Source organism: Macadamia integrifolia, chromosome 14 (assembly GCF_013358625.1).
Source record: "Macadamia integrifolia cultivar HAES 741 chromosome 14, SCU_Mint_v3, whole genome shotgun sequence".
In the NCBI taxonomy this organism is placed as follows: domain Eukaryota; kingdom Viridiplantae; phylum Streptophyta; class Magnoliopsida; order Proteales; family Proteaceae; genus Macadamia; species Macadamia integrifolia.
The window spans coordinates 27,236,857-27,249,715 of NC_056570.1; the positions used below are offsets into that span (position 1 = coordinate 27,236,857).

The 12,859-nt window shown below is 42.8% G+C and overlaps 1 protein-coding gene across 1 annotated transcript in view; it reads right to left on the reverse strand.

The window, feature by feature from the left end:
• Window positions 1-9,563: 9,563 nt before the first annotated feature.
• The window catches only part of LOC122060779 (beta-hexosaminidase 2-like), a 4,538-nt gene continuing 1,242 nt past the window's right edge, over window positions 9,564-12,859 (reverse strand). Inside the window, exon 2 of the mRNA XM_042623880.1 lies at window positions 9,564-10,731. Within this exon, the coding sequence (XP_042479814.1) occupies window positions 9,751-10,731 (981 nt within the window). The 3' untranslated portion in view covers window positions 9,564-9,750. The remainder of the gene's footprint in view (window positions 10,732-12,859) is intronic.

The following is a 12,859-nucleotide window of genomic DNA, read 5'->3' on the forward strand; positions in this document are numbered from 1 at the left end:
TACTGGGCTAGTGAGCTCATTCTACGTGTACACCCCCTTTTTAGATGATTTTGCAGGTCAAATATCTGAGGAGCATGGGGTGGGTCCCACAGTCGAGTTTCCTGAAGAGGACTGGTGGACCCCTGAGGAGTTTGAGAACGGCGTAGACTGCTCTTGCGAGAGCTGTGCTGCGGGACAGCAGTTCTGAGGCCGAGTTGAGCTCCACCCTGGAGGCCGTGCTGAGCTCCACTTCCGAGGCCGAGCTGAGCTCTTCTACATGATGCCGAGCTGGGCACAACCCCTGATGCCGAGCTGAGCTCCAGCCTTGAAACCGAGCCGAGCTGTGCACTCTGATTATCTTGATGATTTCCTGTATGTACTTGATATTTGAATTTTATTCTTTTTGTGTATATATTCATGCCTTCGGGCCCAAATGTATATATATTTATTGTATCACAATTCGGGTATCAAGTATATGAGACTTATTCACAGGTAAAACTTAGTCTTCCGCTGATTTGATGAACTTGTGTTAGTGAATGTATGCTGTGGTGGAATACAGTATCTGATGATCCTGGCAGGTTTGAGTTAACCGGTGTTAACTCGGTCACCGCTCCGGTTCAGTGTGAACGGGGTGTGACAGGTTAGGTGTGCTATCACCCCCGGGTTCACAATAGGTGCTACCGAGGTCCGAGACTAGGTCCTCGAGCATTACCCTGAGGTCTCCTTTAAGGACAACAGACTTATTTTCGAAGAGGAGGGTGTTGAGGTAGCCCCGACTGCTATCGAGGTGGCTGACGCCGACGGCAAGGGCTATAGCGAGGAAGATGAGGTTCAACTGCAACGCGAGGTGCCTCTAACTCCTGGCCATAATGGTTCCAATCGGGAGACCCTCCACTATGCCAAGGACGAGGTTGTGGACCCGACGGATGCCCCCTGAGGCCACCTCTTGCATATTCCTTCTGACTTTTGGGCTCTTTTTTTTGTAACCTCAGCCTTTAGGCTTTCTTTTGTAATCTCAGCCTTTGGGCTTTCTCTTGTAATCTCAGCCTTTGGGCTTTTTTAATGAATGAATGTTTCAGCTTCTTCGGATACCTTTGCCCTTCGCTTTGACTTTTTCCATTTTCTTCTTGGTCTGTTAAGGGATCTTTAACCCGTAGGTTTGTGTACAAAGGCTGAAAGGCCATGTGTCAGCATTCTCCCAGGTTTAATGTGCCTCGACCTATCTCAGTATACGAGGCTTGGTCCTATTACATAGGCCAATCCGAGGGCATCGGCCAGTCTGAGGGCCGGGGTCTTGAAGGGAGGTCTTGGGCAAGCAGGATTCCACCAAGTGTTGTATTTCCCCTCAGCTCCAACCAAGGGGGATCTCCTTATATGCGAAGATTGGGGGGAGCTATTGACCTGTCCGACCCTAGGCCAAAAGTCCAGCCGAGGGGTGTTCCCTCGGTTGTTACCACTGAGGTGAGGACCTTCGGTTGTGTCCCTCGGCCTTAGCCTGAGTCACCCAACCGAGGAATATTCCAAAATCAATTGTTGTAAACCAGCTTACATATTTTCGTAAATAAAATCCTCCGGAGAGCTTGGGATGGAGAGTTACAACTTGAAAGTGCTTAGGTATTCAAAAGATTACAAAATATAAATGTAAATGTGCTTGCTACTTCACTACTGGTAGAATTTCCTCAAGTTCTTCGAGTTCCATAATCGGGGTACCTTTTCTCTCCCCGTAGTCTCTAGGTGATAGGACCCTGGTCGTATTATTCTTGAGACTTTGTAAGGGCCTTCCCAATTTGGAGCTAGCTTTCCTTGGTGCCTCGGGTCTGATATCTCCGCCCTTCTGAGAACGAGATCACCCATTATGAACTCGTTCCTTCGGACCTTAGAGTTGTAATGCCTCGCAACCTTTTGTTTGTAGGCGATGATCCTTTCTTGCGAGGCATCTCTGACTTCAGTCAAGAGACCTAAATTAGCTCGGAGTCCTTTGTCATTTTTTTCTTCATTGTAATACTGAATCCGATGGGTCATGGCTCCTACCTCCACTGGGAGTACAGCTTCCGTGCAGTAGGTTAAAATGAAGGGTGTTTCTCCTGTGGCTGATCTCTTAGTCGTGCGGTAAGCTCAGAGGATGTTGTGTAACTCTTCTGCCCATAACCCTTTGGCATCATCTAATCTCTTCTTTATTCCTTGGAACAGGGTACGATTGGTTACCTCTGTTAGTCCGTTGGTCGATGGGTAACCGATGGACATTTTCCTGTGGTTAATACCGAGGGCATCACAAAACAAGTCAAAAGTCAGGTTGGCGAACTGAGTTCCATTGTTTGTTACTACCACCCGGGGGATTTTGAATCGATAGACTACCGCCCTCTTGAAGAAGTCCCTTACATTCTTTTCGGATATCGTAGCTAATGCTTCGGCTTCTGCCCACTTCGTGAAGTAGTCTACCGCCACCACAACAAAATTTCTTTGCCTCGTGGCACTTAGTGACAGGGACGGTGGATATTGACAGGGACGAAAGCTCGGTAGAGTGTTATCGAGGGACGGGGGCAAACATCTGACACTTAATGCATTTCCTAACGAACAACTCCGTATCCTTCCTCATAGTCGGCCAGAACAGGCCTTGCCTCAGCACTTTATGGGCCAAGGCCCTGGCTCCCAGGTGTTGGTCACATATCCCTTCATGTACTTCTCGGAGTGCGTACTCACCATCGGTAAGGTTCAGACACTTGAGGTACGGTGTGGTGAACCATATTTTGTATAGCATCTTATTCTTCATTTGGAAGTGTGCTGACCGCATTCGTACCTTCCTTGCCTTGTCCTTGTCCTTGGGGAGTACTCCTTCCTTCAGGTTACCTTCTTGTTTGACCTTCAGCCACATGCATGCTTCTTGTATAGGATTTTGCTTTCCTAACCGAGATAGAACTTTCTCCAGCTGTTAGGCCTCCACTGATAGTTGCTATAACCCTAGTTGGGCTTTTATGATCATTATGGGGGCGATGGTCAGCTTCCTCGAGTGTTCGGTCCCTTTGCCGTTCCTGATTGCCTCTGCGGGCTAGCCCCCTTCGTTCACGATGGCCTCTACCGTCTCTTTAGCAGTTGTCACTGTGGTCATTGTCGTCTTGGGCATCCCCCTTTTCGTGGTCTACGAATCGGCCTAGATATCCCCTTCGGATCATCCCTTCTATCTCTCCCTTCAGGTGCCAACAATCTTCGGTGTCATAGCCGTGATCTCTGTGGAAGTGGCAATACTTGTCCATATTGCGTCTCTCGGGATGTCATCCCATCTTCCGTGACCACTTTATGACTTTGGCATATGGGATCTCTTTTATCTGCATTAGCACATCCGTCCGTCTCCAGTTTAGCGGTGTATATCTCTCGAACTTCTTCGACGAACTGGGTGCTCGATCATGTTCAGCCTTTCGTCTCTTGCCCTCAGAGGGTTTATCATCGCCCCTTGAGGCCCTTTCCTTCCCATCTTCGCTTTAGCTTCCTCGTCAGCTTGAAGGGTTTCTTCCATCTGAATATACTTTTCACACCGAGCCCTTAACTTAGATAGGTTCTTCGGTGTATGCTTCGCCAAAAACATTTTTAGCTCTTTATCTTTGACGCCTCCCAACAGGGTCGTGAACTCTTCTTTCGGATCCAAACCTCTAATCGTGATCTTCTCTTGCTAGAAGCGCTTCATGTAGCTTCGCAGTGACTCTCCTTCATGCTGTGTGACGTTGGTCAAGTTCAATGTGGTCTTCTGAAGGGGTTATCTACTGGAGAATCCCTTCACGAAGAAGTATCTCAAATCATTGAAGCTGTGAATCGATTTCATTGGCAGGCGGTTGTACCATAACCTTGTCGCTCCTCTGAATGTTAAAGGCAAGGTGCAACACATGATGTTTTTCGAGACTCGATGGAACTGCATCACAACCTTGAAGCCTTCCAGAGGATCGATGGGGTCCCCAGACCCATCGTAGGTGTCATATTTGGGCAGACGAAAACCGATCGGGAGCGCGTCCCTCATGACCTCATCTGCTAAAGCCGTGTCATTAGTGAGGTCTGGCTCACGAGTTCCTATCTGGTTTCCTGCTACCTTTCGAATCTCGTCTTTTAGGTCTAGGATCATCTGCTTCAACCCTGAGTCCCCATGTCCCTGTCCGTCTCCTTGGCATGGTTCCTCATGCCTGTCCCCGGTGGCACGCCTAGTCCTTTCTTTGGGTGCGGGGCTTTCCCTCATTGCTCGATTTCAAGGATTCCGATCGGACCTTATAGATCCTGAACTACTTCGGTCCTCATCTGGAGCTCGCTCTAGCTGGACATGGGAGCCTTGCGGTGCTCCGTCGGTCTTATGAGAGACGACTTTGGAGACCTCCTTCATTGTCTCGGCCATTCGGTTATACTTCTCCTGAAGGGCATCGAACTGTTTCCTCGTCACATATTCCTGCGTCCTAGGAGGGGGTGGAGGATTACTATTTCCACGCACTGAATATTCGACCGAGCGCTGGTCCCTCGCGAAACCTTCCCGATTGTTGTATCCCCATTCACCGATTTTCATCGAGGGGGGAGCCCTCCTGAAGGCTCCCCCTCATCCATATTTAAGCTTGGTGCTGCTCTTGTTTTCTTACGATTGTAGGTCTTCCCCACCATTACTCTGTCGTTTCCCATAGATGGCGCCAATCTGTTACCGCCAAAAATCTGTACGAGGCTGAGCACCAATCCTACACAAACACAGAAGGCAGAGGCCCGGAGGTGTCTCTAGGATTAGTCCTCCGACGCCCAAGTTAGAGACCGGAAGAACAGTTTTTTGCAAGAGTAATGGTGTGTGTGACGAATTACCTCATCCTCTCCTTTTGGGTTCCCTTTTATAGGGTTTAGGGTTTAGGGAGTCCCACCCGAACGTGTTTCCCCTTTACTCGAGTTCTACTCGGATACGTCCTACACCCTTTCGGGGGGGATCTTCCCTCTCCGGGTGTCCTCTCCTCACGTAGTTTGAACCCTCACAGCCTCTACCGGTTGGGCAACGTGTGTTCTTTCCTCGGATGTCACGTGTCCTTGTTTCACAGGGTGACTGATTCAGGTGTATCAATAGGCAACTTAGCTTTTTTGTAGACCAGGGAATGAGGCATGGACTGCCATTGATGATGGAATCAAGATTTTGAAGACGTAATTTTCTATGATGGGAAATTATATGCCATCACTAGAAAATATGATCTTATACTTGTGGAGGTATTTCCTTATCCAAAAGAAACAAATTGTAATATTATTCCTCCAACAGAAGAGGCAGAGGATCATAGGCTTTTTAATCATCCCGAGAAGACATTTTATTTGGTGAAATGTCTTGAAGAGTTGTTGATGGTTATTAGATATTTTTCCAAAAGTGGTATGTTCAAGATATTCAAGTTAGATCGAAAGGGTCGGTGCTGGATTAGAGTAGAAGACTTGGGTGATCAAATACTATTTATTGGCCCTAGTACTGGCTTTTCTCTCTCGGCACTTGACTACCCTCAATTCGGAGTAAACTACATATATTTTACATATGAATACTCTCCAAATAGCTAATCCATAATATTTGGACATCTTGCTCGCCATGATTTTGGTGTGTTTCACTTAGAAGATAATACCATTGATTTTTGTAAATCACGTTTCTCTCTCTCCTCCCAATTGGTTCACCCCAATTTAGGTTTGGGGAAGATTGTGAATTCTGTTTATTTTGTAACTTTTTTTATGTTATTTGAATTTTTATATTTTATCCTATTAATGCAATTGTTGTGGATTGACTTCCAAATTTTGACAACCTCCATTTGGAGGTTGGTGTTGGGGAAGATCTCTCTTCTAAGTTTTTGTTAAATTTTTTAGATTTTATCTAGATTGCTTTCTTTTGAGAATTTCATAACAAGCTTTTGATCAAAATGCAGGAGTTATTGGGTTCATAGCAAGTTTTGAGTTCTCTGTTACTGTGTTTTGTCTCCTGTTGGTTTACTTTGTTGTATGTATTCATTGAGATTATTGGGTGTGATTGGTGACTATGGATGGATGTACAATTTAAGGTTTTGTTCTTTCGGATTACTGTTATTACATTTCCCACTCTTGCATCTTGGGAAAGACCTTAAAAAAAATAAAGCTCTCCCTTTTCATTTGACTTCTCTTCCAACATAACTAAATAGTGGTAGCTAGGAATAATATGATATTGAATTATATGGATTGCAGGGCATACTGGATCATGGGGTGAAGCTTATCCAGAGATTGTAACTTGTGCAAACATGTTCTGGTTGCCGCTAGGCACTGCATTTGCCGATTGTCTCGCATCCGAGCCAGGAACTGGCCAACTTAAGCCCTTAAACCCCAAGACCTACCAAGTCCTTAAGAATGTTATCCATGATGTTGCAGCTTTATTCCCAGAACCTTTCTATCATGGAGGAGCAGATGATTTAGTCCCTGGGTGTTGGAAAGTTGATCCATCCATCCAAAACTATTTATCCCAAGGTGGAAATCTTAACCAACTTCTTCAAACCTTCATAAACTCTGTTAATCGCACTGTGGTGTATTGGGAAGATGTCTTATTAGATGCAACTCTGAATGTAACTTCCTCAGTTCTTCCTACTGAGAAAGTTATTTTACAAACATGGAACAATGGCCCAAACAGTACCCATCGTCTTGTCTCCGCCGGGTACCGAGTGATTGTGTCGTCGGCGGATTTCTACTACTTGGATTGTGGCCATAGCAGGTGGGTGGGGAATGATAGTAGATATGATCTTCAAGTGGTATTAGTGGTTCATGGTGTGATCCATTTAAGACTTGGCAAAGGGTATATGATCATGATATAACTTATGGATTGGGTAAAAGTGAAACTATTAAGGGAGTATTCAACTATTCAAGTGGGCCTAAATCGTAAAATTAATGAATCTTAAACCAAATTTAACTTGCAACGCCTAGAAGGTGACAAAATAAAATCCCTATATCACAAAACCTCATTACCTACAAATGCCTTTGAGTTGAAATAACTTTTTTAGATTCAATATATGTGACAATGTGAAATTATTTTATTTTAGTTTTAAGACTATCTAAATGAACCTCTATAAGTGTATCTAGAATTTGTAATCTTCCTTCAATTGTCCCTCGTCTTATTCATAGAAGTTCTTCAAGTCAAGGGTTACAAAGAATTTTCAAATAATTTAAGGGTAATTTACAACGCCACCCCCTAGAGAATGCCAATATTATAGAAACACTCCCTCTCTTTCACCAAATTAGATTCAGACCCCCCTGCCGTCAGTTAGTGTTAAGTGATACTATGAAATGACACTTTAGCCCTTATGTGTAAAACACCCTTCTCTTATTATACCAAAAATATCCCTTTATTCACCCTTGTCTCTTTTTTCACTTTCTCTCCTTTGTTCATTCTCTCCCTACCTGTGATATGTGATTCCGGTGAGATCCAGCCGAATTGATAGTTCTGTCACAGGCAAGTTGTGCTCCTTCTGTCATCGGTGAATAGTGCACTTCCCATCACTGCCATCTTTAAGTCTTTTGATATTAATAAACGAAATGAATCCTTACAAGCAAATCTCATATTTCTCACAACAGTTCAGACTTGACCAGTTCCAACTTACAAATCTCCAATCCCAATCTTCGTTCCACTGAACAATCAATCCTCTATTTTTGAATAATTTTCAGATCACACGCAACCAAATGAAACCCAATTATCAATTTCATTCAATCTCTAACCTGAAACTAGGGATTCTCAATTTTTAACCCAGAAGTGGAAGGAGGAAGGAAGGTGGAAGGAGAAGTTGGGAGTTTGCTTTTTTCGTTTTTACCTTCTTCACGAGTAGTCAGAAGAGGCAACGGCAATTCAAAATTGTGGAGGCCAATCAAGTGCCCCATTACGTTTCCAGAAAGCCTTTCTCCACCAAACCTCGAACCCTCTTTGTATATTGGGCAATCGTCACCGAAGTTGAGGAATCAATTGAACCAGGCAAGCAGAATCACCACTCATTGGAGATGATGGCCTCCGCAAAGCCATTCACAATTGATCTAGATGGAATCCTCGATTTCTGCATGTTGTCTCTGACGGTGCCCTCATCCCTCGTACCTTCCTCTCATCCACCACCAATAGCAAAAACTCTTACAATCCTTTTGGCACATTCTTTGTGTTCTCCAGTAGTTGAGAACAATTTGATGAGTTCTGGTGGAATAACTCTCTCTCTCTCTCTCTCTCTCTCTCTCTCTCTCTCTCTCTCTCTCTCTCTATGTTTTCTGTATTTTACTTTTCGGTTAATTCAAATTCAAATCATCCCATTAATCCCATTTCCATCTATCACTCCCTCTGTTCACCTGTGGAAATTTTAGCGGCGACGGATCGCCGAGCTCTAGTGGAAGTGGGTAGAGAACTACTGCTGAAACCACGGTTGTCACCGCAACCTGAACCAGTGTAACGACAAGTGGGATAACCTATTGCTCGACTACAAAAAGGTCCGTGAGTACAAGGCTCGATCCGACGGCTCAAATGACTCCCCTTCGTACTGGAAAATGGAGAAGCACGAGCGTAAGGAGAAGAACCTCCCTTCAAATCTCCTCGTCGAAGTCTTCCAAGCCCTTAACCAAGTCATCCAACACAAATATCCTCAGAGAACTTCCACAACTCTGCCTCTGCCACCGCCACCAGCACCAGCGACACCACCTCCTCTGCCTCGTCCGGCGGTTTCAGGTATTTATTACTAACTCACATGACCCGGTATGAAGTGAGAGTGAGTTAGGTTTATTTCCTCAATCGATTTGGAGATTAAAGCTAATGAGGGTAATTTAGGTACTCCATTATAGGGGTGTCAACCGGTCGGGCCGGTTTGGTTTCGATCGGGCTTAATCGGGCTTGAAGACTTTTAAAGGCTACACCATGTCCGCCCATTTAACTAATCGGGCTTAGTTATTGAGGGCATGGTACACTTTATATTCAGTCGGTCGGTCTCGGGCTATAATCGGACTACCTTAATCGGGCTTTAGTCGGGCCTTAACCGGGCTACGGACATGTTTAATGTTAAACTGGTTTTAACCGGTTTTTAAACGGACCCTCTTTAAAATGTGCTATTATATTCCGGCCCACTCATACAAGCCCAAAAAAATGACAATAAATCAATAAATAATACCAAATATAACCATTATTTAAAATGTGAACATGTCTTTACTTTTTAGTTTTTATTCTTTAATTTGGGGGGTAAAATAGGTATCTTACAATCATTAAAGGGTCGGGCCAAGTCGGTGCACAATAGGCCGGTCTCAGTCGGGCGTTATTCGGTCGATCTCGGTCGAGCGCCGACGGTCCAAGTAGCAAAACTGAGACCGACCATTTATAAACAGGTCGGGCTCAAGCCCGACACGTTTAAAAAACGGTCCAGGCTGGGCCGCTCTATAAACGGTCGGTCCCGATCGGTTTAGTCGGGTCGGGCCACGAATTGACACCCCTACTCCATTATTTTTAAGGGCAAAATGGTATTTAGAAAAAAAAAAAAAAAACGCTGATATCAGCATTCTTAGTATATTCTGTAACACTAGCTGACGGAAAGGGGTCTAAGTCTAATTTTGTAAAATAGAGGGGGTGGCGTTGTAAATTACCCATAATTTAAAAGAGACTCAGTCTTTACTTTTTCCTTCTGCCTTTTGGAAAAAGAAAAAAAAAATTACAAGACTAATTTTTTTATTTTGCTCCCTTTGTTTTTTCCATTTTCAATTTTCACTTAAATTTTGTTGTTCCCAACCCCAAGAAAAAAAAATGGAAAATGTTATCCAAAACCAAAATCACTGATCAAGATTACACATGGCTGGACGAGTAATACACCACAAGGGCTGCAATGGTTCAGCTCCAATCCCTCTAGAGACCATCCGATAACGCCACTCATTCAACCTATTAATTGCCTCTGCATTCCTCTTCTTCCCTGTCACATCTCTATTTCCAGACCACATAGTTTCAGCCAAAGCAGAAGCTCTAGGCCATATCTTTGCATCCAACACAGTAGAATCAGCTTGTTCTGACCAAAGTGCAACCTCTCCTCCTAAAACCAACTTAGCCTGTGTCTCATTCAATCCATAAGTTATATCATAATCATATACCCTTTGCCAAGTCTTAAATGGATCACACCATGAACCACCATTACCACCAGCATAGTTAAAAGGTTGTCTTGGAAGATCTCCCACTTGAAGATCATATCTACTATCATTCCCCAGCCACCCACCATGGCCACAATCCAAGTAGTAGAAATCAGCCGACGACACAATCACTCGGTACCCGGCGGAGACAAGACGGTGAGTATTGTTTGGGCCATTGTTCCATGTCTGCAAAATAACTTTCTCTGTAGGAAGAACTGAGGCACTTACATTCACAGTAGCATCTAACAAGACATCTTCCCAATACACTACAGTGCGATTTAGAGAAGAAATGTAAGGAAGGGTTGAATTTATGAAGGTTTGTAGAAGTTGGTTAAGGTTTCCACCTTGGGATAAGTAGTTTTGGATGGATGGGTCAGCTTTCCAACACCCAGGGACTATTTCATCTCCTCCTCCATGATAGAAAGGTTCTGGGAATAAAGCTGCAACATCATGGATAACATTCTTAAGGACTTGGTAGGTCTTGGGGTTTAAAGGGTTAAGCTGGCCAGTTCCTGGTTCGGATGCGAGACGATCGGCATATGCAGTGCCCGGCGGAGACCAGAACATGTTTGCACAAGTTACAATCTCTGGATAAGCTTCAGCCCATGATCCAGTATGCCCTGCAGTCCATATAATTCAATACCATATTATTACTAGCTACTACTATTAGTTATATTGGAAGAGAAGTTAATTGAAATGAGAGAACCTTTTTAAGGGCTTTCCCAAGATGCAAGAGTGGGAAATAACATGAATGAGGCGGGCGATAGATTAGTTCAATAGGGGATTCACATTTGGTCAAAGAAAAGAGAGTGTCAGTGTAAATCCCACAATATATAATGTGAGAGGACCTCGTAAGGATCTTTTTCCCTTTCTTCAAATGGGAGTGCAATAGAAATAGATACCTAGTTATTTTACGAACTGATTAATGATCAGTTGGATCAACAAAGCAAAAGATAGTTACGTTGAATTTTCTCATCCATCAATCTATCTCGAGTCTTGTTAGTATAAAAGAATTGCTGAACCAAAAAAAGGGAGAGGGTTCTTTGAGCAAACGGTATTGGAGAGTTCACCAATGTTTAGTGATGAAATGGTTTTGTAAATAAAGGCTGAGAGGTTATTTCATGTGAGGATAGGAGAGAAAGAGAGAATGTGCTAGTATACCCTCCACAGTTGGCTTAGAGAACCTTTGTTCAAAGAGAGCGATCTCTGAACAAGCAGCATAAGGGAGTGAGTAGAGATGAAACAATTTCATATATAGGGGGCGGGGAGGTCATTTCATTTAAGGATGAGTGAGAAAGAGGGAAATTCACTCTTAGGGGTTATTGTTTCATGACAAATTATTTGCCTCATTCCATATTTGGTGGCTTATAGATCATAGATGAGGTATCCTTTTGGATAGGCCACATTCCATATTTGGTGGCTTATATACCACCATATATAGTTTTTTTCTCATTATCTTTCTCAAACAAAGCTGATGGTCAAACCATTTCTTAAATAATTATTTCAAGATTCCATGGAAAATAAATAACTATTTTAGGAGAGACATACCCCATGACGCCAGCATGCAGTTTTTCATTAATAGGAGTCATGGTGATGAGTCGACCAATAAGGGGCATATAATAAAAAAAAAATCTGCATGTTGACGTTGTGTATTTCTTTTTCTCATTATACTAAAGTGTAATGTGAAATTGGATTGAAAATTAATTTGCGATTAAGATAGTATAACTACGACATATCGAAGTCAACCAACACTATCAGATGATTAAAAAGCAACGCAGCAAGAACCATACTATTATACAGTGAGATCCTTGCCCTGTAATAAAGGAGAAAAAAATTGTAGATATACTAATATTGATAGAACACAAAAGAAAGTCAAAACAATTTTCATATTTGGAAATATAAGAGTATGAAGATTTAAAAAAAAGATATATCAACTGTGTAATGGTTTATTTATTTTCACATTGTTTTATAGTAATTTTCTCAAGCTTTTTTTTGGATGAAAGTAGTTATATAGGATATAATATCATTCTTTCACATAATTTAGCGTTTCTAGCCTCTTTAAATAGTTTAGTATTTTCCATCACTAATATTGATGCTGATTCAATCCAAGCGATTCTACCAATTTCATGCCAAACTCTAGAACTGAAGTCCAAGCAAGGCGGAAAATTTTCATCCATCACTATGCGTGAAGGAAGAATACATCATTTAAGGTCATTATTATCTACCTTATTGGGCAAAGTTGAAAGTTGAAACCATAGTTTTTAAGGCGCTAGCAAGGCGAGGCCTTAGCAGCGCCTTAGCGCTGATACGGTCTAAAGATGGTAAGGCAGTGCTCCGCCTTATGTGAAGTGGCGCCTTATGGGGGGTTTTTTTTTTTTTTTAAACACATTTTAAAACTACTTGATGAAGATTCCAAATATAGATTTTTTATTAGTAGGTGTATGGTTTTGTTAATACTTGAGATGTATGGGGATCATCTTTACTCCATCAAAAATAACCAAAACAAATAAAACAAAAACACGATTCACAAACAGGGTTTGGATTTTGTCAAGGGTTTTAAGAAAGAGCTTTGAGAAGGAATCAAGGAACAAGGAACAACCATTGATCCAGACAACCATTTTGCTCCGGCAGTGGTGAGCTTGTTCGGTAGCGGTGAGATTCATTCTTTTTTGACAGGAGTAGAAATATAGTGGATGACCTTAGGGCTTAGGCACTCATTTTGGCATCATAGAGGTAAGTATAATAAATACTTGTATTTTTT